General features: G+C 41.7%; 1 protein-coding gene across 5 annotated transcripts in view; it reads right to left on the bottom strand.

Moving 5' to 3' along the window:
- Nucleotides 1-27,410, bottom strand: part of PHAF1 (phagosome assembly factor 1) — a 63,433-nt gene that overhangs the window by 26,051 nt on the left and 9,972 nt on the right. For all 5 annotated transcript variants that reach the window (XM_059713736.1, XM_059713735.1, XM_059713737.1 and 2 more), the window contains 6 exons: nucleotides 24,767-24,849; nucleotides 15,094-15,177; nucleotides 8,032-8,075; nucleotides 6,255-6,334; nucleotides 2,250-2,344; nucleotides 256-353 (listed from right to left, as the gene is read on the bottom strand). In XM_059713736.1, coding sequence (XP_059569719.1) covers nucleotides 256-353; nucleotides 2,250-2,344; nucleotides 6,255-6,334; nucleotides 8,032-8,075; nucleotides 15,094-15,177; nucleotides 24,767-24,849 — 484 coding nt within the window. The remainder of the gene's footprint in view (nucleotides 1-255; nucleotides 354-2,249; nucleotides 2,345-6,254; nucleotides 6,335-8,031; nucleotides 8,076-15,093; nucleotides 15,178-24,766; nucleotides 24,850-27,410) is intronic.

The following is a 27,410-nucleotide window of genomic DNA, read 5'->3' as shown; positions in this document are numbered from 1 at the left end:
CAAATACAAAAAAAAAATTTCAGTCTCAAATCTCATCTTGGATAATTTTGTCTGCATGCAACCTGTGGACATATCTGAAGATGATTTACTGAAAATGATATATTTGCTGGTATCCAAAATAAGGAACAAATGGTACTAGCCAATTAATTTCATATATATTTATCATTCATTCAAGTCTAAATAAAATGTAAGAGAGAAAAATCAGATTTCTTAAATTTGTTCTAACAACCCTCCATGATCCAACTATATACATACTTTGTATCTTGCAGACTGTTTCCACTGTAGATGTACATACGTTTCACAGTTGCACCATGGGGAATTTGTAGAGAAGCAAGGCCATGGGCAAAGTTAGGCTGTGGATATACAAAATGATTCTCACTGACTGTATCGTATACTACATAAGTGCAAAACCACTTCAGTTCAAAATCCTGCACCAGAAACAACTGTATTCATAAGCATGTACTGTAAGCCTCAAGGATTAGTTAAGCTGAAATTATGCCTACTACAAAAGTGAAAACGAGCCACAAGACAATAACAGCTTGCACTATAGCATTTGTTGATTCTTCTTCAATTCTATTATCTGTCAAAAATGGCAGCAGTCTTTCAGTTGGCCTTACAGGGACCCACAAATTAAAATGTTCTTGATTAAGTCTGTAGTCTGTGATTAGCATCTTAAGTCTGTCATCTCTTAAAAGCATTTGCACTGGTATGCTACATTACGTATAGTACTAGTAAACAACAAAATGAGATCTAAAACTGAAGGTGTCAGTTATCTTTTGTTATGTTACTCACACCAGCTTTGTAATACCTCAATAAATCCCCCCAAAATTATAATTAATATTTCTCCCTCTGTTGGTCTGAAAAACATGTTTTGATGTACCCCTTCACTTATCTATAGTGTTTCAATATTCCCCTCTCTCCAACAGTCTGCTTCAGTGTTCTTTTATATATAGTTTTACAATGATTTGAAAACCTCTCCAATGGTGCTTGCAATTTGTTACCCAGTAAGTTTCAAAAGCTCAGTGTTCTTCATAGAAATGTGATGCGATGTCATAGTTTCTCTAGTCTTAAGCAAACAACTTTGACATAAGAAAATGTAACCACTTCCTTAGTCCCTCTCCCAGGACACTTCTGTGAGAGACTGCATTCTCCGCCTCTCCCACTCCCTCCCCATGTTGACCATTTTATCCTATTCTTTGTTTTCTATGTCTACATGAATTTATAATCTACAGAAGATCTTTGCCTCTTATACTAAAAACTTAATTTCTCCAATAATTTCTTGAAGGTAACCTGATGCTTTGAACATGATGTGTCAATGTTATCAGCTATTTTGGAGACTGTCAAAGAACTGTAATTGCACAGAGAAGCACCACTTGCCTCTCTTGAGTCACAGAAGTTTTGGAACTATCCAGGATTACTATATTAGTCAAAATGTGTAACTCATAAAGCACCAGGCTCCTAATATAGTGAGGACACATGCCCTTTTGCTAATTAACTAATTTGACTTACTTCCACTCTTAGTTCTACTTCTGCTCTTTATCATCTTGGAATCTAGTATTTCACTATATACAATTATCTTTACTTGATAAGAATGCGTAACACACTAGGGTTCATTTCTGTAAGTTATAGATAATATTTCCATTAATGTTAATGGGAATTGCAGTCCACCTGATCTTACATCCAGTGGAAATATTCGGAGCATGATATTTGTTACAGGTTTCAATGGGTACGGAAGCTTACCCACTTAAGTATTTAGTAACATCAGAATATTTTGTAATTAAGGAAATATGAACAACATACCAAACATTTATTTTGGCTTCCCAACTCACACAAGAGCAGTCTTTTAAATGCAACTGTGTAAAATACACCTGTGAAATTTAGCTTTGAAAGAATTTGAAACAGAATTGAGAAAAGGACAGCCACATATCTTTTGATATTAAAGCAAAAGCAAGACTTGTTTACCTAAAACATTTTTAAATACTAATGGAGAAGTCACAGTTAAGAGACAAATTTCTGAGATTTATCTCAATAATGGAACTGCCATTCCCACTTGGCAATGAAAGTAGAACAATATTCAGCTAAAAGCCAGGCATAAACTTTTGATTTGGAAAACATTCAGGATTTAAATTCTACTCAAATGAATGGTTTGTTTTGCTTGAAAAGTGAGGCAGGCCTACAGGCAATATTTTGCAAATGTTAGAGAGAAAAAAACAACAGAGACCATGTATTAACTAGGAAAAATTCCTGACCTCATACTTTGGAGTTTCAGTCCATGAGTCTAACTGAAAGGAAAACGAAAGTCCTCTGAAATTGAGGTGAAAAAGTTGTTCAGCTGAGTTGTACACTGCAGGAAGGGGAGAAAAAAAACCCAAAAGGAGTTATGAAATGGCACAGTTCAGACCTAACAGCACTTTAAATTGCCTCATTTGCTTCTTGGCCACCACCTCTACCTCAGTAAAACGTGATGACATTTAAGAAAAATGATGTAGAATGCCAAGATGTCTTATCACAATAAACAAATTAAAAATGAAATTAGGGATCTAAACACTAATTTAAAAATATCCATTTAATCTGTTGTAATTACAATGGTTAAACAATTAATCAGTATAGCAACCCCCGGCCTGGACCACGTGAGGCTGCTCCAGCCTGGCCTGTGGGGCACCCTGTCCAGCCTGGCACCAGTAGGGCGCCCTGTCCAGCCTGGCACCAGTAGGGCATTTCCAGCCCCTCCAAGGTGCAGTGGGGACTCAGCAACTCCCCAGGGCTGTGCCTCGGAGGGCCTGCCTGGCTCATTATGAGTCCAGGCCTGGGTGCAGACAGGGAAGGCGAATGGGTGCACTGCAGGGTTGAGCCGCAGGCCTGGGGGAGCCATCCCATGTCCACCTTACACCTACCAGGCTCTGACTTCCGTACTCCCCATGCTCTTTGTGGACAGCAGAGTAGGGGGCAAAAATGAGGGGGGTAGAACTAGTACATAATAGTGATGCTCTGTGGACCCTGATGCAACTGCCCGTAGCGTTTCCACTGCCTGCTGCAAGCAGCCCGGATGACGTGGCAGGAGGCAGGAGCCTGCCCAGAGCCTGGGCTATTTGCAGCAGAAAGCGGGGAGTCTGCAAGCAGTTGCACCAGGGTCCACAAAGCCTAACTATTAGATACTAGTCACCCCCCTTCCTCCTTCCTTCCTGCCTGCCCTGCTGCCTTCTGGTTCCTGCTGGGGCACCACACAGCTTGCCTTCTCCCCATTCCCTGCTGGACTACACCCTGCCCTACACTAAATGATAACCAGTAAGCTATAACTAGTTATCAATTAGTCATTTAACTGTTCACTTCCCTAAATGAAATACCTCAAAATAAGGGAAATAATAATAATAATAATAATAATAAAGCATACAGGATGCCTTAAATCTACCTATTTAGCCATTTAAAAAAAAAAAATCTATCTAAGCCTCACTAATTTATCATTAACAATACAATTACATTTCAGCATCATTGGAATAACTAAATCAGCAGAAGCTACCAAGCAACCTCTTTTCTGTCCCTTCACCATTATGGGACGCATGCCCTCAGCCTTTTTAAAAACAATGTACCTAACTGGCATAGCCGCTTAAAGATCACCAAATTCAGTACTTTGAGCCAGAAGGACTCCAACATCCAGGGTCCTACAGCTTAGGGAACATTCCACCCAAAGATGCATCTAGCACGAGGGCCCCAGCTAGCCCTGCAACAGCAGAATGGCACAGGGATGCAACGCTCACATGTGCTAATTCCAGCCTGTTTAGGTCTTGTCACTAGAAACAAGTCTACTAGTCAGTTTGCAAAGGTCATGACTAAATTTGGAATACAAAAAGTTGACTGTCATCACATGACATTTAATGTTTTAATTTACTTAAAAGAATTGCATAATACAAGAGGCAATGAAAGACCCCTAAGAATTTACTCTAACAAGACAGACTGTCTTCTGAGGTTTGCAGAATTAAACACTAAGGCAGTTCAGCAGCACAGAAACCATTTTGACAATGCTGCTACCAAGCTTCAGTCTGTTACTGCTATTGGCTGGGTAGAACAGAGCATACAGAGATTGTTCTTTTTACACATTGTACCCACTGTATCTGCAAAAGAAGTCAGTAGACAATAACAGCAAAAAATGGAGGGAGGGAAAGGGAGAGACTTAAAGTGAAGTTTTTCCTCTTCATCCCATTTACTGAAGATGGAAGCTTCATTTTTTTTTTTTTGATTTCACATTTAAGATCATAAAACAGTTTGGCATTCTTTTACAAACTACAATTCTGTGTGCATTATGAAGCATGTTTGAGTTTCTCAGCTCCAAAATGGGTCACCAGTTCAGACAATGCTGAGGAGGAAAAGAAAGGTGTATATCATGGCACTGGGACATGCACTTGAGTGCACTAATATCAAGGTAAGGCAATTCAGCCTGGTCACTTGCAAACTTTTTACAGAGAGGTCTGCCTGGTTTCCAGTCATTGGTTAAGAGCAACACCTTAATGCCTAACTTGTTCAGAAAGGTGTGAGATTTTGTAAGCTACAGTCTACTTCATCAGCTGCTATATATAAGAACTTTGATTAGACAGATAAGCTTAACCAACAGACAAAAAAAAACTCTGATACAGTGGAAAACAGATCATTTTAAGCTTCCAAAAGATCATTATTTACATTTGCTGCAGATTGGCTCTGAATCAGCTCAAACATTCTTAAATTTGTTCCCTCCTCATCCTCTCTTTCAGGGGGCTCTCATCACTGAAAAGTGATTGTGCATGCAAACCCCCCCTTCCCCCCCCCCCTCAAAATTGTTTTGATTAAACAGGAAAATTACTCAGATCACCTACATGCAATGAATATACAATGCATCTTTTCCAGAGCCTGTAGCCAGCTGGAGAAGTTTTGCTCTGACCCCTCATAACAAACACAGTATCTCATTAGGCAAATTACATCAGTTCTCATTTATTACAAATGTTTCTTAATATTTAGGTATAAAAGGCAACAAACGTTCTTCTTCCAAGGGAAATCTTTCACATTCCTCTCAAGATCCAAATTGTTCAGCTTTGTTTCATGAAAAAAGTCAGTGAGAGAAAATTCCATTGATTCTGAGATAAAACAACTTTTCATTTTGAAATGTTAAAAGAAGACTGAAGTCAAAAGAGAATGCCCTTGATAATCGGACATGGAATTCGTTTGTTTTTTGTTTTGATTTGCCAAAATATATTCCCAATTTGGGGTAAAGTTTTTGAATCCTCAAAGTGGTTCTTACTAGGCTCCATGAAGTGTATTTATTGAAGGAGGAAAGTATAAATATGCATTAAACCTGCACTGCATGATAAAATTCAGTCACATTTTAGTGAAAACCATGACACAGATACTAGCAGGAACACTTGTACCTTTTAAAGGAAGAAGGAGTTTTTGTACGTGAGAAAATGTATTTTCTATGAGTGAATTAAGACATCATGACAATTAGAATCAGATAAGCAAACTAGTGCAGATTTTTAATTTGGATACAATGAGCATACAGAATCTGGGGTAGCTACAGCTCAAGAAGTCATGCTGTTCTACTACTTCTAGTAAAACTGTATGTATATCAATTTACATGGTTATAAAGAATGCTAGTTATCAAATAAACAAGTCTTATAGCTGTAAACATATTTTTATGGTTCAAATATCAATTCATAGCTTTATGAGCTTTTCTTCCCTTACACATTTCCAAATAAACCAGTCATATCTTTAAGTTTACTTGATTTAAATAAGGAAGTCAAGGACATTCACTGATCCCAATCTGATATCCAATTGCTATAGCTATAGCAATGTCTCCCCCCACCTGCATTATTTTAACCATAAAATAGTGCAGGGCTATCTGTATCACTTAGTCCCTGTAACTGGTTGCTTAAGATACTGTCTACAGAACATTAATGTGGCAAGAAATCCCCTCAATAACATAGGAGACACTGGTTGTAGCCTATTTGAGACCAGCCTGAAGGACTCCAAATGAATTTAGCTGAGGTAACAGACAGGAGAATAGATGCTTTAAAAGGGACATTTTGCCTACTTTAAATGAAGCTCTTCCCCCTGGTTATAGGCTGGTATTACTTCAGTCTTATGCTTAAATTTGTGCAGAAGGCTTGGGGACAACACAACAGGTCATTCAATTCTAGTTACCCTTTATCCTGAAAGGCGCAGCACAGAAAGGTACATTTCTGTTCATTATCTATACACACTTTAAGTAACTTAATAAAGCTGCAACCTACCTCCTGGATGTGTTGCTCCAAATGACTGATCAATCTGCTCTATGGTTGGAGCAATTGCCTGAGAGTTAAAATGGACACCACTGAAAAAGAAATAGAAAACAAATGAAACACTGTTGAAGAGCAAGCTATTTAGGGGGTACATTACTTAAAATGATTACATTGCACTAAGTCAGGGGTTGGTAACCCCCAGCACATGTGCCACAACATAGCATGCAAGGTCATTTGCTTAGTATGCAACAGGCAGCCTTGGGCTCTGGGCAGCTGCTGCTGGTCAGAGCCTGGGCTACTTGCAGCAGATGGCCAGGAGGCTGCAAGCAGCCCAGACTGGCTACATCTGGGAGGCTGCAAACAGCTGCACAAGGCTCCAGAGCCACGGCCTGGTCTGCAACCCAGACCCCTCCCCAGCCATCCACCCAGAAATGAGTGTACAGCCACGCCACCACCCAAACCACACCAAGGGCACTGGTGGTGAAGCTGGTTGCAGCCTGCCAGTCACAGGCAAGTGGCAGGCTACAAACAGCTGAACCATGCTCTGGAGCCCTCAGCTGGGCTCTCTGGCAGTGCAGCTGCACATGCGACTCTGGGTAAATGGTGAAGGAGGGGCCGAGGTTGCACACTGTACATGAGGGATGTGCTGCATTCACCCATTCTCCCCTATAAGCTCCCTGAGTGTCACCTTCCAAACCACCTCTATTTTAGGGACCCCAGCAGTCCATAATCACACATGCAGTTGAATTGTGTAGGTCTGCTAACGAGATGTCAGAGGTTCTTTGAGTCTCCCCTTTCTCCCCATTTTGGCTTTTTCAACTTAAAACAATTTTGCAGAAACTTTGCTTTCTTCATGCAACTTAATATTATTTCAATCTGCACACAAGGTTTTTAATGTACTTCGTGGTGTAACTGAGACCGTATTCTATTAAAAAAGCTTTAGGCATAGGGATGTTGCATACAGCTGTTTAACAAATATAGTAAAAGCTGCATTATCCAGCACCTTACAAGCCGGCACGCTCTATTAACTGGCATGCTGGCTTGTAAGGTAAAAGCAAAACCGGAAGTGCCTACCATGGCACTTCTGGTTTTGCTGAGCCCCCACGGCCGGGGGCAAATTAGCCTGAGCAAGGCCCACCTCCCTGTCCCTCAGGGCCTGTGGGGCCCACAGAAGGGGCAGCAGCCTGAACAGGCAAAGACTCCTGTTCAGGCCTCTCAGTTAACCGTTGTATTTTGTTGTCTGGTACCCCTCAATCCCTGTGGGTGCCAGATAACAAAGCGTTTGCTATAATACTACCATTACAAGGGAAAAAAAATAGGAAACTGATCATTTTTACAAATGACTTTTTGAAGTTATCTGAATTCTTCTCCATCTGTTAAACTACTGAGAGCAAAAACAAGTAAAACACATTCCCAGCTAAGCAAAACAAATATTTTATTCCTCATGCTTACAATAGAAAGAGCAGGCACAGCTAACTCATTCAAACCAATCTTATGGATGCAGTAAGAATACCAAGCTACCACAATTTTGCCTACCAGCCTTAAATCTAGACTACTGATCAAATTACAATCCAATTCATTTGCCATGTTACAGAAACAGAGCTTACAATATTTTAAATAATATAAATCATGGTGAGATAAATTGTTTTATGACAAGGAATTCAATGATACAGGAACTCAATGCAGGCCAGTAGCCTACACATGGGCTGGGGGGGGGGGGAAAGAGAGAAAGAATGTAATTAGTAAAGTGCATGAGTCAACATGACAAAATTATTTTAAAATCACTTACCAATATTTTAACTTTACTTTAGTCAAGTCATAAACTTCAATCACCTGAAAAAAGAAAAAAGTATATAAAAAATATTCTGAATTCACAGATATTCAAAATATGATATTTAGGACAGACTGACTGACAAAAGGTAAAAGCAGTTATGAAGTTCCCTCTACCTAAAGGAAACCTGCTCAGTTGGCATCTAACTTGATGCAATTAAAAAGTGAAAAACCAATGCCCCAAAAATCACATTTCTAAACCACTACAAAGAACTAAGAATTTAACCATACAACTGTCTCAAGGTAAAAACTGTGTCCGAATGCTGGTGAAGAAACAGAAAAGAAATTCGTACTTTTGTCTAGAGCAGATACAGGCAATTATTTCGGGTGGAGGGCTGCTTACCCAGTTTTGGCAGGCTGTCAAGGACCACATGGGTAGTGCTGCCCCTTGACAGGTGCCCTGCTCCCTGGTCACTATCTTGGGACCAATGTCCCAGAGCCAGCACCGGTGGGGTCCAAGCGGGGCACAGGCTGGCAGGGCTCTGTGGAGCTGGGCTGGGCTGCACCAGCAAGGAGGGGGGGAGCTGGCCCAGCTCCATAAAGCCCCTGCCAGCTGGGACACCGTGCTCCTGCCACCCTGCTCTTAGCCCTGCAGGCACTGGCCCCAGGACACCAGTGCAGGCCCCGTGCTCCTGCTGGCTCCCCATCGGCTCACTCCCAGTGCCCCCCTAGCCCCGCAGTACAGGCGGGGGGCAGTGCACAGCCCTGACCCCCTGCTCACCAGCAGGGAAGAAGCTGGTGCTGAGTGCCTGGGGGGGGGGGGGAGCAGCCCCTCGCTTGCCCTGTCCCTGGCATCCCATGCTGCAGCCACTTGCAGCCCACCTGGGGCTGCCTGTGCCTACTCAGGACAACCCTGTGTGGGCTGTGAGCAGCTGCAGCAGGGAGCCACAGGGTGGGGGAGGGGCCACTTTCCTCCCTGCTGGGAAGAAGCCTGGGGAAAAACCAAGCGCGGGGGTGGAGGGAGCGGCCCTCCCCCACCCCATGGCTGGTGCTCCCTGCCGCAGCTGCTCACAGCCCATGCAGGGTACAGCACAGGCAGCCCCAGGCGGGCTGCAAGTGGCGCTGGGCACGGGTCCACTTTTCCCCCCTTGTGCTCAGCTTTTCCCCAGGCTCCTTCCCTGTGTGGGCTTCTCCTCTGCCCTTCCCACCGCTTCCCCCTTACTGGTGGTTCCAGTGTGGTGCAGCCATGAGGTCTCAGACCAGAAGCTCGGGCTGGGGGGGCACAGCAGGGCCAGGTGAGCCCTGTTGTTGTGGGAGCCCGTTGGGCTTCCCCTGGGTCCTACTACTGTCATTTTTGACAGGAACCAAGGGCAGATAAATATTCATTTTCTAAATTTTTCAGGGGCCCCACAGGCCAGATAGAACGGCCTTGCGGGCTATATTCAGCCCGCAGGCCATATTTTGCCCACCTCTGGTCTAGAGCAACGCATCCTTTACAGGATTTAAAAGAACCACTTCTCTGACAGAAGGCAAAATTTCTGTGGACAAGGACAATAAATTAGGGTTCCCCAGAGAATTTCCTACTAAAAGGTAGGAATTAGTAATTTGCTATATTTTTAAAACTCTGCTGTTACTACACAGCACACTACACCTGTATGAATTTTAAATTCATGTAAATACCACCAGCTAAAAAGGAATCAGTCTTTTTGTAAAACATGGCAAACATTCTAAGTCAAAAGTTATAATGTCTATTGCCATGCAATACCTTACATCTTATAAGAACTTAAACGTACACTATTTAAACGTAGGTTTGACTCATAAGAAATCAGACTAGTTTTTTGAAGTACTTAAGCAAAACATTCTCTGAATTGGGGGGGGGGGGGGGGGGGGGAGAAGATGGGGGAGTTCTCATCTAGCACAAAAGTAAGAGAAAAAACACAGGCTTCTCCTGAGCACTGGAGTCAGAGGCTGTTGCTGTCACCTGGCTAAAAAGATTCATGATCCAGAAATAAATTTAAAAAGGATGAATCAAAGAACATCATCACAGGGGCACAGAAAGGAATTGGTGAGGTTTTATTCACCAAGGCGCCACTGGGAATTACAAGAAATAATGGCCACAAGTTAGCAGAGAGCAGATTTAGACTGGACATTAGGAAGAATTTCTTCACAGTTAGGGTGGCCAAGGTCTGGAACGGGCTCCCAAGGGAGGTGGTGCTCTCCCCTACCCTGGGGGTCTTCAAGAGGAGGTTAGATAGGCATCTAGCTGGGGTCATCTAGACCCAGCACTCTTTCCTGCCTATGCAGGGGGTTGGACTCGATGATCTATTGAGGTCCCTTCCAACCCTAACATCTATGAATCTATGAACAGCCAAGAAAAAAAACATATTGCACAAATGAGATCCAGGTCAAAGGAGGGCATAAATTGTTGTGCTGATTGCTATTAAAGAAAGGAGAAAGGCTTATGATTAAACTCAAATCTATTCTGGCATAATATATTAACTGCAGGTGAGAGGAAGAACTAGCTGAATTTAGGCATAGTTGCAGATAATCAAGCAGTCTTGTAACACCCACTGTATTTACATAAGCATATGGTCTTTGCAGTATTTCTTCTGTGTATGTCTGCAAAGACAAGGTTAAGACAGGGTTTTTAACAACCAGTTTAGCTACTAATGACAAAGAAATCATGGCATTTATTCCACTGCCCACGGAAAGACAATGAGGTAGCATTTAAAACTACCTAATCTTGGATCAAAATTCTACACAACCAAGCAGCTTTGGGCTCAAATTGAGCAAAACTGGTTGCTTTAATGTAAGATCAATGTAAACTGTTTGAAGAATTTCACCACATTTACAGTTGTATACTTAGCTCTTTTCGGGGCTTTGAAAATTTCCCAGATATCTACAAGCCATAGACCAAGGAATCATCCCAATTTATTTGGGGGCAAGAGGGAAAGTTCTAAGATTCATAAAAGGGCACTAGTCTTAAAACCTCAGTCCAGAGCTCCATGCTGCAATACAGCCTCTGGCTAACTCATACAATAGGTTAAAATCTCTGGAATGCTACTGGAGACAAGTTCTTCCACTGCCCATTTACAGTACTTTTGAAAAGTCCTGGCTGTGTTTTTTACCTTTTAGCAAAGTTTATTTTTAATTCTATCCTAATGACCTAGCTCTGGTAGCAGCAGACTACTCAAGAAGCAGAATGAATTTAACATGTATTTTTCTATTTTTTCTTCTACCCATTGGATTTGGAACAGCAGTGGAACCCATAAGAACTGTGTCATCTTTACTAGCTTCCACGTGCCAGGCCACAGAAGTGGTGAAGTTAAGGCATCCTGTTACTACTCTAGAGGCACAAATTCAAGCCCTGCTCTACACTTATGCTAAATGCTCCCGTAAGCCTTTCCTCAGTTGATCCAGCTGTGAATGGCACATGATAATTCAATCTGTGGAGTCAAAGGTGGTCGATCAAACATAATGCTGTCCAGTCACTCTTGTGTACTACTGCATACACAGAAACAGGCATGTCCTACTCATGCTAGTAGGACATGCCTGTTCAGCTTGGGTAGCTTTTTTTTTTTTATTAAACCCCCACCTAAACAGTTCTTGGATGAGAAAACTTATTGCAAGAAGTACTAAATTTTACACAATTTTGTATATAAAAACTGGAAAAAAAAAAACTTTACAAACATCACTTAAACTTCACAGCACACAGACACAGATCAAACTCCTCTTCCTTTACAACTTTGCCAACATTTCTTCTGAAAATTATACAATTTACAATTAGACACAAGAAAAAAAACAATCAAAATATTTTTGGTGGATCACTAAACTATGCTACAGCAGATCAGTTCAATACTATTTGCATCATCATCTTCATGTGTAAAAAAAGAAAAAAAAATGGATTAAGTTAAAATACATGATGGAGGAAAGAGAAAAGTGAAGGGAGCTCCTAAATGTTTCTTAGAGCTACTGGTATTCCAGCATTGATCCCACGGTCTCAAAAATTGTGCAGAGACAGAATTGGTGAATATATAAAAGTTTTACTTATTAAAGAGAGAGAGAGATTCAAATAAATGGCATGAAGTGAAACACATTCTTGAAATGATTATTTCTGTCTCATCAAGCTTAGTCACTTCAAAGAAATTATTCCATTGGAAAGAATATCTAAAGAAATGCAGTATCTTACACTGCAAAAAGGCAATCCATCAGACATAAGAACTGCTTTAAAAGACATTCATTTGAAAAACCTAGGCTCACCTCCACTGTTTGAATAGCAGTAAACCCTCCATTTTGAAGAAAACAAAAGTACTCTTAATACAGAAGTGATTTTATGACCAGAAGCTTTCACAATTCAATTATGCATTAGAATCCAGACTATTCTGGTAAAGACGAGTTTAACTACATCCAATTTAAATTTTAATGAAAAATTGTTCTGCATAACACGTTATTTTCAACATTAAAAATATACATCTACAAAATATGAATGCAAAGTATTTTAGAATACTACAGAAATCTTAAATTAATTGTTAAAATGATAATCTTGATGAACTGCAATTCACAAATGTTTTAATATGAATACTACAACTATGAGAATATTTTAATGAACTGATCTCCTCATCTCTTATTTTTATTAACTGTCTTTAAGGAGAGTTTGTGCTAATGGAACTTACTCGACTTATTCACTTTGCTCTTCAAACTGACAAGCAGGCATAGCCATGGGTAAAAAGGACAACTTTTCGCATATTACCCTAGCATTGGTTGAGAGGCATGACGCAGACCTGTAGCATTTATACATGTACCCTGGGAGTCCATCAAAGCCTGGGACAGGGAGGGAAACACCTTAATTAGAGAGACTCCGAGAGCCACTCTAACTAAAGCGCCTGTAGCATCATGTGTATCAGCATCCCTGTGCTGAAAAATGGCAGCGGGGATGTTTTAACTAAAGCTCATTTGATGAGCTTTCGTTAAAGTGCCCCTGCCACCATTTTTCAGTGCAGAGATACTGATACATTTGATGCTGGAGTCTGCTGGAGTGCAGTAACTACTAGGGGTGCACTGAGAGAGATTTTTGGGGCCGATACCAATAGTTGATTTTTAAGGAGGCATGTCAGCCAATACCAATCCGATTTCCAAGACATAGTCCAGCAGCTTGAAGAGCAGTGTCTGGCTGGTAAGTCTGTTTTGATGGAAGGGGAGGGGGAAGGGAATGGGAATGGGGCTGATGCTACCCACCCGGGGCGGGGGGGGAGAACGACAACGTGGGACAGAGCAGTGGCTTGTCTGTGGGGCGACTCCCACCACTATGCACACCTCAAGAGGGCATGGGGGGCATGTGACCACAAGATCTGCATGGGGCAGGTTGCTGGTGCAGGCTGGGGCTGTGCCAGTGCTGGGAGGGGACCATGGGGGAGGGGGCTGCAGTCACCACAAAATTTGCCATAGCCCCCCCAACTGTCTCTCCCAGCACTGCCGTCTACCCCGCCCTGAGCACAGCCCGGCCCAGCACCCCTTCTGGGAAGAGCCTGCTCTGCCCCAAGTGCAGCCCCAGCCTGCTCTGCCCCCCACACAGATCCGGGGGGCCCATGCCCCCTGTGCCCTCCTGGGGTGCGTGCAGCAGCAGGAGGCCCCTCCCACCACAGCTCTGTCCTGTGCCCCGCCCGGGCAGTGCCTGCCCTGCCCCCTCCCTCACTGAAGGGGTCTTGATCTGCGCCCCCCACATCCCTTCCCTTCCCCTCCCCATCCCCTTCCACCACGACAGACCTACCAGCTGGACATAGCTTCCCAAGCTGCCAGGCTGTGCTCCTCACTGCCTACATGCTACACTGCAGCTGCACGTGTGCACAGAGCATTTATTGGCCACCTTACTGGCTACCTTGGGCAAAAAAAGCCAGTTTCTGATATAAAAAAAATTGACTGTATCAATGCTGATCTGATATCGGACTGATGTATTGGTGCACCTCTAGTAATTACCCTGCTGCAACAGACAGGGCAGGATTAACCCTTTAGCGGGCACCAGGCAAACAAACTCATGGGCCCCTACTTCTTTTCACTCAATAATTAGAATATGTAAAATAACCACAACTGGGCCCGTTCTTCACTTAGGGCCCTAGGCATGTACCTAATTTGCATATGCGTTGATCGAGTCTGCTCTGACGTGCTGTAATTACAGTGCGTTAGAGCAGCCTCAATTCACATGTATAGCTGCCCCTTCTTTTGGAGGAAACTTGTCTGAAGGAAAAGGTAGAGCATGCTATTCAATTCATACTAACAACCAAATGTCCACCAAGCCCTACACCTGTACTCGCCAATTTGCTTGGTTAAAACCAATCACATCACATCAATAGTAACATTTATTGTTTTTTCCAAGATTCCACAGAGAGGCTACTTTTAACCAACTTGTCATTTACTAAAGATGGTGAATATAAAAAGCATTCTTTGTATACAAACTGTTTAAGTAACAATATGTTCAGAGCATTGTGAGCGGGGTTGGTAGGCTGAGGCTCTTAAGCTTTTGGGTTCAACTGCACTGTTAGAATTTAACTCCATGGTAAAATTAGTGGTTACACAAGTCTTTTATCTGGCCTTCCAAGAGTAAACATACACCAGTGGCCACATGATTTTATTATGAACATAATTCACCTAAAAGTAGGAATTAAAGGGTGGGTGGAGGTGGGAACAAGGATTTACAGAAGTAAAAAGCAAGAAAAAAAAGCAATTGGGTGAAGACTCTGCCCTGCCTCCCAATACTACAGCTACTTTTACTGCAGTAATCTATGATCTGAACTTAGATCCTGTGTTTAAACTGATCAGTCAAGTCCTTTTAAGCATATGCTCCAACCTAAAACAAGTGAAAACATATCTTGTTAGAATGAGTATATTTTTATGGCATCTATATATATAGTCTGCAACAAAATATGTTAACATTAAATATTTCTACAAATATGACATTTGGCCACAAAAAAAAAAATCACAATATAGCCAATTATTTCCAGAGCACATTGTGTGTAGCATATAAACAACTGGATTCATCTGTTCAATCATCATATTAGGTTAGAATCTATCCTAGTTATCATCTTACCTTAAGTCTCTGATTGAAAGCATCAAACCGCAGTTTGATTCCATCCTGAGTCAGGTTAAGGATGAGGTCATGGCTGAGAGGAGACTGTAAATGAAACAAAAGTGACATCAGCTTTTCACTGAAGGATTTATTATTAAGCTGTGCAGGCTGCATATATAAAAATCAAATTAAGAACTATTCTTCCCAAATAACTGGTCTATGATTTTATATTTTCATAGAAAACAATTGTTTGGTTCCATAAATAAGCATAAGCCAAAGCACAGCTCATCAGTCCTTCTCCCCCTCTACTCTTCATATTAAAAGAAATAAGTGTCCCTGGTAAGGATTCACCACTTGCATATATTCAGAACCAAATAGGAAGGCAGTGTGTGTTGCTTTTAAAAAGGGAGAAAAGGGCAAGTTTTGGGTTTAAAATAAAAAACCTTGAACACACGCAGGAGATTTGTAATAGTGTCTTCATGGACGTGCACGTCATTTAGAAAGAAAGGCTAGATACTATATGCAATATAAAGGGAGGTGGGGGGGGAGGAGGGCTGTGTACTTCAAACAATAAACATCATCACAAACAGTAGACAGTCCATGCAAGGAAGACTTCAGACTCTTATGCTGTATTTTAAGTTTTCCTAGTTACTGAGTCATAACACTGAGGGTCTAATTCACTAGGTCTAAAGCTTTTCAGACTCTAGGCTCAACGTACCTCTTTAGACCCAAAGTACCCCTCAGAAAATGTAAGCTCTTACCTTTCACTTGTTTTTTGACCATGGGAAAATAATAAATCAAGTTTTCTGTTGCAAAGAATTCAGAAGGACCACAGTAGGTCAGAATGTTTTGACACTATGGAATCCTATTTGAAATCTTTGGGTTTAATCTGTGAATCATGCATATGTGTCTGCATACCTAACAGTACTAATGGCATTCTTAAAAGTACAACACCTTGGTTGAAAATTGTTGGCTTAGTGTAAAGCCCTCTCAAGTCAACAGGAGACATTCCATTAGCTTTAGTGGAGTTCAAATAAGTATATAAGATGATCTGTTTTTAGAGACATGGTGGTAGCAGGTCTCTCAGTGTTGCTATACCTCAGCAAGTTGCTTCTAATGAAGCCTATTAGAGCGCATAGTACCCAAAACACTCACACTTACATAGAATCATAGAAAGGTAGGGTTGGAAGGGACCTCAGGAGGTCATCTAGTCCAACCCCTGCTCAAAGCTGAACCAGCTCTAACTAGATCATCCCAGCAAAAGCTTTGTCTAGCAGGGTTTTGAAAACCCCCAAGGATGAAGCTTCCACCATACTGTGAAACCTACTGTTCAAACTTCACCTCCTGTAAAAGGGGAAAAGGAAGGAGGTTGGTACACAAGAGCAGGCAATAATGCTAGAATATACCATATTTACTCAAATATAAGACAACCCCCAATAATTATATATGGAAAAATATTTATAATTTTGTTACAATTTTCCAAGTATAGAACCTAATTATTGGAGGTTTGCCTTGAATTAGTCTCCTGCCTACTGCTACAGCAGGGAAAATATATCCGGGGAATCAGGCAGCCCCTTGCCCTCTGCCACCCCCTCACTTCTTCCCCCTGCAGCCCTTTCCCCACCGGCCCTTTACTGTCAGACCCTGTTATGCTCGAGTACATGGAAGTGATGGACAAATTTGAAAACAATGACCTTGAAGCAAACATAGTTGTAGTAATTTGCATGTAGGCAAATTACTAAAGATACCTATAGACTTAGTTCATCTAGAATTGTTGCTTTTACCTTTTTTGAAACCGCTGCAAGTTTTAGCATGGGTACTCAAAAAACTACTCTTAAGCAGCCCTTTTGAACCTACTTATATAAAGTACAAACTATGCATAATATTAGTCCAATGCCAAAAGGCTTATTTACCATACTGTTGATTGGGCTGGGCCCCAACAGAGTCAGTGTTTCAAGCCAGTGATCCCATACCTCAGCACTGGTATGGTATGAGGTATGTGTGCATATTTCATACAGTCCCCCATAATTAGCTCCTACTCATGACTGGAACTGGGTATTCTTGTCACAAGCCCTGGAATGCTTCAAGAATGTATATGCAGATGAGGTGCAGGGCAACCTGATCCAGCTTCACCTCATAGAGGGTGAGCCCACAGATTGTACACAATAGACAGAGAAAGGTAACAATAGGATTCTGGGTGAACTGTTTGGGGCCCCATTTGGTGATGTCTGCCAGGCATTTAAGGCTGGTGAATAAACAGAAATCACTGGAAATGGGAAAGAAAGGTACAGCTCAGCCGTAGGAGTGAAGAGGAAGTCAAAATACATTCAATGTAGCAGCTTACCATGACTCTAAAAAAGAATAAGTGCTGAGGGGGGACTGGGCACACTGGGCACTATCATATATCTTATTCAGATGGGTTGCACTAAACTATCCCTGTGGTAGACTCTTAGCATTATGGTTTGCTCAATATGGGCGATGTGTTTTATAGTCATACTCAGTGTTAGCTACATTTAATTACGTTCATAGGTGGTTTCCATTACTGAGTACAAGCTGCTTTTGGCAGTTTAATGATAGATGATGCATTTAATGAGGTTTCCTTGTAGACAAGCGTAAGGCAAGAAGCCTCCCCCCCCCATGGTGACGTAGAAATTTTTATACATGTCCATCATCCCCCCCTCCCCCGAAAAAAAATTAAAAAGTCAGCACCTATAGGGTATTCACATACTTTTGAATGATCATAGTTATCTTTCATTGACCCCTTAGATCAGTGGTTCCCAATCTGGTATTCAGACAACCTGTCAGTGGTATGTCAACAGATTTCTTATAATTACTTTATACAACAAAAAATTGCGGGTGGTACTTCAGGTTGAACTGAAAAATTTACTGGTGGTAGTTAAGGTTGTATTATTTTAAATTGGTGGTGTGCAATCTGTTAAAGTTTGGGAATTACTGCCCTAGACAGTCTCTGGACCCCCCAGGGGTCCATGGACCATAGCTTGAAAACCACTGCTCTAGAGCTCAAATGGAATGGGAGAAAGAAGGCAGTACTAAATGAAGTTCACGCACTGTAAAAACATTACCATGGCAGCAAGGGGATGAATTATACCCATGCCATCATCATGGCTTAGTTGGAGTTGAGTACTAAAGCAGACTAGCTGTACAGGCCTCCAGGTGACGGATGTCCTAACATTATTCTATGGAACAGAATCTCACATTTTAAAAGCCAAATTTCTCATGAACTACCAAAAGCATGTTGCTTTTCATCACTGAATGAAGGTGCATAGCTTTTGGGGGGGGGGGAGAAAGTATACTTCCTTCAATGTTTCCCTTGATAGTTTTCAATTTGTTATACTGTGAACTGTCATACTATGCCAAAGCGGGGAAAAAGGTTCATAGAAATTCCTTTTTATTTAAAAAATGGAAACTATGGAAGCTGCACAGACTGCAGTGTTAAGACCGGTACATACCATGTAAGGGATAATCCATGCTGAGAAAACCATGGAATATGTTGTGTTTAGGAAACTCGTTGTTATGCAGAACCACTGGTAGTTTAGATTATGGAAGATCAGATTATAAATAGGGACCTACCTAAATCATGGCAAGACAAAGGGTTTTTTGCAGCTTGCTGAGCAGGTTTCACAGGCATTTTATAGCAGCCCTATCCCTTGGTGCTGACTGGCAGAGAGGCCTGGTGGTGGGGGAAGAAGGGTGAGGGGGAAGCCGCCATCTTGATTTCTGGCTGCCTTTCATGTCATCCTGCCCCTTGACACCGACTGGCATCGAGGCCCCAAGTGGGGGGAAGGACAAGGGGGCAACTGTCATCTTGTCTGTTCTCCTTTGTACAACCCCAGAAGCTGGTGCCTTCCCCTCCTGGCAGCACAGACTGCTGACTCCCACTGGGGAGCCAGCATTATACTGTTATTGGGGGGGGGGGGGGTGTTGTTGATTTTGCATACAATCCCAGATTTTGCAGTTTCCACAAAATCCAGAAAACCATTAATTAAGTAGGTCCCTAATTACAGAATATTCCATTTTAACTGCTATTATAATACACAAAAAATGCCCTTACTAGGAATATCAGCAGTGAACTGTTTCCATGTAAGGTAGTTTAATCTTAGTAGCTACAATCGGTTGACAGTGGCCATTCAATTATGAAAAAGAAACAGAAGCCATCTTTCCTCATCCCACACAAAACATTTGCTTTCTTTATCATTCCATGCACTTAGAGAAGCAGTTCAGTTCTACCCAAACAATAAGTGATGGGGTAGAAATCAGAACTGGAAGGCACCTCCCAAACCAGACTCCTGTCCCCATCTACCACAAACCAGTACACCATTTACACCATTCAACCCCTTTCATAAAAAAGTTATCAAACTCCATGTTAATAGTTGAAAAGGGATAGAGAAGTGAGAAAAACTTAAATCAGGAAGCTACTCCTGCAAAGCAGCTTCTAACAATTATGCATCAATTCTAATTTCCAGTTACACTTTACTGTAGATAGAAGCATCAACTGAGGTTAGCTATCACACTAAACTTAAATAGCTCTTGTCTTTCCCTTGTGCTTCTTCTTCCCCTGGGAATATAATGAAGACACTCTCATGCCTTCTCAGCCTTCATTTTACTAGGCCAAACAAGTCAAGTCTTTTTTGGACATGGCCATAAGGTTTCCCTTCACAATCCCAGGTCTTCCACAAACGAACTAGCTTTGTGTACTTCCTCCTGCTTAGTCCTCAGGCACCAATAATTAAGAAGGGTGGGCAGCTGAGAGCATTAAGCACTACCCAGTGCTGCTCTTGGGCTCTGCTAAGACAGAGAACCTAAGTAAAGCAAAACAGATCGCACTTGGGTAGAACAGACAGCTTTTCAGTGGCATAACTGCTGGTCTCTGGTATACCCACTAAACAAAGTGTGAGGGAGATATTTTGTTAACAGGGGATCCAGGGTTGGGAGGAAAGCTATACAGATACGCTCTGTAAGTCTCTTTAGGACTCTCCATTTCCCTGATTACACCAATAGCCTTTCAGCATGCCTAGTCCAGCGTTAATACTTGAACATGTGTGAGCAGACTTTTATGCATTATTCCACGTCAGGTCTTGCTGTTCATTACCTTGGACAATGACATTAAGACTTACTGATTGTAAACAACCATCTATACAATGCATATAAAAGAGCCAATGGATACTGGCTCTGATGATTTTTTCTACTGCCTTACAAAATTAATTAAAAAGGTTTACAGCAAAAGTTCTGTTATCCGGCATCCCCTGGGAATACCAGTTAATCAAATATGCCGCTTAGTCAAGTGTGCACCATCCGGTGTACTCTCTGGCAGCGTGCCGGGGGACAGGCAGGGCCCCCTCCCCCCCCATGTAGGCTGCTTTGCCCTGGGCTGTGGGCCAAAGAAGTGAAGAACTCAGCTCGCGGCAGCAAAACTGGAAGTAGGACTTTCAGTTTCGCTTTTGCTGTGTCCCTCGGATGATGGTTAGTGGAGTTTTCCAGCTGATAAAGTGCTGGATAACAAAGCTTTTGCTGCATATACACAGTTAAGAACATTTGCTGTATTGTTTTGAAAACCTACCAAAAAAGCTTTTCCTATATGTGACAGGCCTTGCACATCTTGCACTTGCCTTGCACTGGGTTCTAGTACCTCCTATCCAAAAGATGATTTAAGCCAGGTTAGAAGTTTCTAGACAGAACGTTTATAAACTGATTCCAAAAATATTGTGATAGTTGAAAGTGTCTTTGTGGACAAAAAAATAGATCTGAGAGAAGGCTTGATAACTGTCACAACCAGCAGTACATCTGCTCCCATGGCAGATTACATAGCCAGAAGTAAAAAGCTTCGAGGACACAAATTAAGTTTGTGTAATTTTCTGGTACTGAAAGTAGGACTTCAAGTATGACAGGAAAATTTCAAGAGGTGCCTTGGGACGAATCCCTTCCAAAAAGCTTTACTTACAATGCTATATCAACTATCAACATCACCAATCCACAAAAGACTCTGGGGAATAGAAGTGCCTATGCCATCAATTCTGAGGATATAGATTTCATAGACATTAGGGCTGGAAGGGACCTCGGAAGATCATCAAGTCCAGCGCCCTGCCCAAAGGGCAGGAAGTCAGCTGGGGTCATAGGATCCCAGCAAGATAAGCATCCAGTTTGCTCTTGAAGGTGTTCAATGTAGGCGCTTGAACCACCTCCGGTGGCAGGCTGTTCCAGACCTTGGGGGCTCGGACAGTAAAGAAATTCTTCCTTATGTCCAGCCTGAAACGGTCTTGTCGTAGTTTATGACCGTTCGACCTAGTCGTCATCCCTTGGGGTGCTCTGGTGAGCAAACGTTCCCCCAGATACTGGTGGTCACCCCTGATAAACTTATAGGTGGCCATCAGATCACCCCTGAGCCTGCGCTTTTCCAGGCTAAAGAGCCCCAGGGCTCTCAGCCTGTCATCGCAGGGTCTGCTTCCCTGACCTCTGATCATGCGCGTGGCTCTTCTCTGGACTCTCTCAAGCTTCTCCACATCCTTTTTGAATTGTGGAGCCCAAAACTGGACACAGTACTCCAACTGTGGCCTCACTAAGGTCGAGTACAAGGGGAAAATGACGTCCCGGGATTTGCTTGAGAAGCATCTATGGATGCAAGCCAGCGTTTTGGTCGCTTTACTAGCCGCAGCATCGCACTGCAGGCTCATGTTCATCTTGTGGTCAATGATGACCCCCAAGTCTCTTTTTTGCATAGTGCTAGCCAACATAGCACTGCCAAGCCTATAAGGATGCTGCGGATTTTTCTTCCCAAGGTGGAGAACCTTGCATTTATCGGTGTTGAACACCATCAGATTCTCGTCCGCCCACTTGCTGAGCCTGTCCAGGTCAGCCTGGATCACCCGCCTGTCTTCTGGTGTGGATGCTTTGCTTTAAAAGTTAAAGGAAGAGATACTCAAAAGATACAAATGAGAGCTAGATGCCCAATTTAGAAATGCAGATCTCTTTAAATTTAGGATGTATTAATTGAGCAATTAAAAACCAGAGTTAAACTTATTCCTTACCTAACAGTTATAGAAAGGGGCTAATTAGTCTGTCATGGCTAATTAGTCTGCGCATCCCCTTTGTGCATTATTAAAAGTAAACCTTTTACAATTTACATTGCCAGCGATAGGTTTATTTGACTAGCTTTTGAATACAGGGAAAAGTAAACACGGAATCATGTGTACATAATCAAGATCTCAATGTACCTGATCATCAGGGATCCTGGTCTCCTCCATTTAAAAATCCCAAATTCTCTGATTAAACCCCCAAAATCTGCATTTCTCCACAATTAAAATTAAATGCAAGCAGTTGAACACAATGTTTTCTTAATATATTTAGAATTCTAAAGCAATCTGGAAACCTGAGTGCCTCAATCATTATAATAAAATAAATTCTAAATACCAGTAAATTTTGATCCGGGGGGGGGGGGGGGGGGGGGGGGTTTATAAATCACTCACAGTTGGCTGGTCCTGCTGGTGCCCCTCACTCCCAAACCACAGTCACCCACCCCCCAGTGTAAGAGAAAGGGGATGGGGGGAGGTGATGCATGGGGGGCGGTGAAGGGCACAGAAGGAGACATGTACTGTACACCAGCCCAACCCCAGGCACAATGTGCTTCCAGGCACAATGTACCAGTCCCTTCACCATGCCTCAGATTTCTGTACCCACGGTAGGCTGCACAGCTGCAGCTGGGTTGGACCAGCTCCAGACAGGAGCCCAGCAGGGGGGATCTGGCACAGGAGAAAGCACCACACCGCCATGGTGAGGCACAGCAGCATGGAGTTGTGATCCCCACTGCTGCCTGGCAGGCAGGGTGTCGCTTCACCTTAGGAGCTATGGCAGCATGGTGCTCCCTCCCCACCAGGTCCTACCAGCTAGGCCATGAAGGCAGCTCCTGCCTGGAGCTGGTTTGGCGATTGGCTAGGCTACAGCCCACTGCAGGCACAGAAAATCAGGGGGTGGAGGAGCACGCCCCCCCCCCCCAATTGCTTGTTCCCCCCACTCTCATAGACTTTACCTAGAGGGAGCTAAGGGAACTGCTCTCCACCACCCTGCCTGGCTACCACTTACATGTATGTACATGCACATGGCACCCCCTGCATCCCACTCACCCCAGCCCCAAGCAGCCCGTTGCAGGCTAGTGGTGCATTATGCTTCCTAGCACTGGACTATTAATCCTTCTATCACGCCATGTTAGAGAAAAAAAAATCCAATTATTCCTCTAAATCAATCCAAATGAAATTCTGGTGTGCATTGTAGCGAGAAAACAGGGGACATTTAAAACAACGTTAACATCCACACTAACTACAAACAGTACAAGACCATCTATAATGAGTTAACTTTTCACTTTTCAAAGTAAATATTCAGTCATTATCAAAGTCATCAATTTATATAATCCGGAATAAAAAAAGGGATGACTCAATTAATGAAAAATATATCTGACAGCCAGGGCCGGCCCACAATTTTTGGAGGCCCCCTGCAAGATATAGTTTTGGGGCTTCCTGATCCATCGGCAGAGACTACTGTAGCAGGGTACAGGGACTGGAGCAAAATCAGCCTGTGCCCCTTTACTGTCCCACGGCACAAACGCTGGTAAATGAACATCCCAGTACACTAGACGCGGGGGGATCTCACTCGGTATTTAACATTTTGATACAAATTCAAATGATGCCAAGGACAAAATTCAGAAACCTTTTATATTTATTCCTTCCTATAAATGTGATGACATACTGCAAGCTGATGAATAGGTCACTTTTATACGTGTTTTCAGTGTTTCATTTTATTCCTTCCTTATCCTCCCCCTCCTCAACAAACAAAAATCTCCCTTCCCTTCTCACTTCAAGGTGTGTCAGGTACAAAAATGCATTTTATTGCACTTAATGAATAGATTTTATTTTAGCACATTATGACAGACCAAGATGGAACTTAAAATTACAGAAATTAAATTTAGCACTGGGTAATGTTTAAAGACATGCTTTTGCATGATTCAAACATCAAACTGGTTTAAACTACTGTATCCACTTTTGAAGGCAGAACTGCAGATGCACAGAGGAAGAGCAGAAGCAGCATTTCCAGTGGGTTCATCATCACTGCACCCAGCGTGAATGTAGGAAGTAATAAGCAGCTTGCTTTTACAATACTTGACAGTAACAACATAAAGAATGGAATTAAATCATACCCAGCTATTTAAGAGAGAGGAGTTGCAAGAGTTCTTTTCTATGCTTAACAAAGAAAGACTATAAAAAGGAAATACATGTACACACATTCAAAACAGAGGCTACATGTTTAATTCACATTCAGGCTCAGTAGATTGCAACTCCTTTCCCAACTCCCCATTATTTTCCAAAGGCTCCAGTAGCACTGAAATACGCAAGACAGTAGCATTTGCCAGATGAGGCCTGACAATACCAACCCTTGGGGAAGACAATAAAAATACTTCCTGTCAGTTCTTAAGATTCAGAGTTAAAATCCACCCAACGTTTAAGAAGCTCTTTTGAAATGACATGATGTGCTAGAGAATGTGGCAACTGTCTAATGTCACCCAGTGTAAAGCACAGAACAATACATACAATATAACTAGTAACATTAACACAATAACACCACACCCCATCATACCTTATTGCTTAGTTGTGATTACCTGAACAACCTGGCCAGATCTTTCACTACTCACCTGCTCACTGTAGAGAACCTGGACGTTTTTGATAATACGACAGTGTTTTTGAAGAATTGCTACAGCCTGAGCCAATGGCATGCCTGCAAATAAAAACAATCATATTTCTCCAATCTGACCAAAACCACCCCACAAAACAACAACACTATCAGTGATGTGGCCACAGGTTAAAGTTAAAGGTGTGGTGAACTGGCTCATCAGGTAAGAGTAAATTACAACAAAGATTTGCAAGCCAACAAATAAACCTACTTTGGTCATTATCTCAGCATAAGTCTATGTTTCTGGAACAGAAAGGCCAGCACCCAAGCAACCAACTGACAGACACATTATCCCCAAAGGCAAAAATAAAAGACAAAAAACTTGTGTAAGAAAACTTCAACATTTCAACCTTTATAGAGCAGGTTTCTATTTTATTAGCCTTTCTTGGGGGATTCAATTTGCCAGTGGTTCTCAAGGTTGCTAGATTTGAGGCATCCCTTGGAAAATGCCAGCTTTTAGCTTTCATTCATTTTTTGAGTACAGAAAAATACTAGAGTAATTCTTCTGTTGCAAAGAACTCAGAAATACCACTACAGGTCAGAATGTTTTTGACACTCTGGATTACTATGTAAAATCTCTGTGTTTATCTTGTGAATCATGTGAAGGTATTTGCATGTAGAACTGCTAATAAGGATGCTGCACAGTAAAAGGATCTCACGTATGTTGTTGAGAATCACTGGGTAGCCTTTTAATCGGTCATCCAAAACGCAGTGAAGCCAAAGGGTATGATCAACAGACTTTTGAGTCAGTCCCTTACAGGGCACATTTCACAGCCCCTGGTAACCTATTCAGCAACTGTGCAATATAAGTGAAATGCAGAGGAAAATATTTTTCATCAGATTTTTATTATAATAAAAATTCTGCTTCCAGTTTATGGGCCAGGCCAATCAATGATGCAAAATCCAGGGATGCCAGTTAGGATGAATTTGCTAAATAAATGTTAGTGCCTTCTAAAGAAACTGTTCAGCAGATTCAGTTAAGGAAAGGAAGTACAAACAATATAGTGTTACAGTCTGCTTTAATGAAAATAAAAGCCCTGCTACAATTTATTTTCCAACACCACTTTAGGGAACACTTATTTATAGCCTGTAAAACTAGTGGATACCTTTTGGGTTGATGATAAACAGTGACTGTGCATACAGAATACTGCTGTATTAGTTAATGTTCAGCAGAGAAAACAAAGCCTGAACTGTCTCTCTTAACAAAATGTTATCATGTGCAAACCAGATGTGCACATATTATAGCTCCAACACTTGAATCTGGTACCCAACGTGAGACAGAACTGACTGCCACATCAATTTGCCTATTTTTATTGAGAAACCATGCCTCTTTCTAGATTTTCTCATTTTGAAAGTTTGTCTTAAGCCAAGTGTCTCCATTCAGGAAAATTTTGTAATTATTTTAGTCAATGTCTCATACTCATATAAAAATTAAGTTACTGGCTATTAACTCTATTCTTAATGAATACTTAACTATAGTCCTTGCTCCCAGGCCATTCTTCAATTCACTACAATGCCCACAGGCCATTTTCAATTCACTACACAGGTGAAGCTTTACTGTAACAACACCAGAGATAATACACACATTTTTACCAATATGTCATCAAACTCATGTCTTAACTCTCTCCATACCACAACTTCTGCTGATAAAGAATTATGGCTTCGAGTTTTGCAAGAACAGACATTTATAAATTAATAATATAAGCGTTCAAGCTATAAACACTGAATATAAATCTTGTTGGAAAAAGATTCCCTGAAGTACCTATCAGTATCAGGAACAAATTTAATCGTAAATGGAAAACTCGACTCCAGGGAGATATTTCTTCTTTATTATTTTAGATGAAAGACAAGCTGAGCCATTGGCACTGCTCAGAACTGCCAAAAGGGATATCCAGATTCAACTAAAAAATAAATAAAAATCACTTGTTCACAGATATAAACAATAGGATTTGGGACAACTGAAGAACTTCCATAATCAGTCAAGGAAGGGAAAATGTGAGCTTTTCAAACTTAATACATAAGTGATATATGAAATGGAGACGGTGAATAGGTGGAAAATAGATCAGAAGTACTGGGCTGAAAAAAATGCTTGTGGATTTGTACATTTCAGTATTATTGTAATGATACAAAGATGTTTCATATTATCAAGGAGACGACCACAACATTCTCATATAAGCACTCTAAAAATACTCTTAGAAAATGGACATTACCTCTTAAATAGCATCTTTAAAATATAAGCTATTCAGTGCCACAGGATTTTTAATGTCAAAAGATGCTAAGTGTCCAGCGCATTCCAGGCATTACGTAAATCGCATAACATACATGCAAAGATAGGTTATTTTCCAAAAACTAGGTACTCAACATATATTGCATTCTCAAAGCCCAATACTTTCAAGTTGAAAATACAGAGATGCAGAGGTGAAAAAACTATTTAAAAAACTAAGTACATTGAAGGTCAAAGGCTCGATTCTGATTTAAAGAATCCATGTGGCCGTGGCAAGTGGCATTGACTTCAAAATGAAAAAAGTAAACTTCTTGTTGCAAAAACCACCTTCAAAACTGATCCAGAAGTAGATTCTGAGGTCCTGTGTTCCAAAAAGGTTCTG

This window comes from Alligator mississippiensis, chromosome 10 (genome assembly GCF_030867095.1).
Source record: "Alligator mississippiensis isolate rAllMis1 chromosome 10, rAllMis1, whole genome shotgun sequence".
Classification (NCBI taxonomy): domain Eukaryota; kingdom Metazoa; phylum Chordata; order Crocodylia; family Alligatoridae; genus Alligator; species Alligator mississippiensis.
The sequence above is the reverse complement of the archived record's forward strand: the minus strand, read 5'-3'. Positions and strand labels throughout refer to the sequence as shown.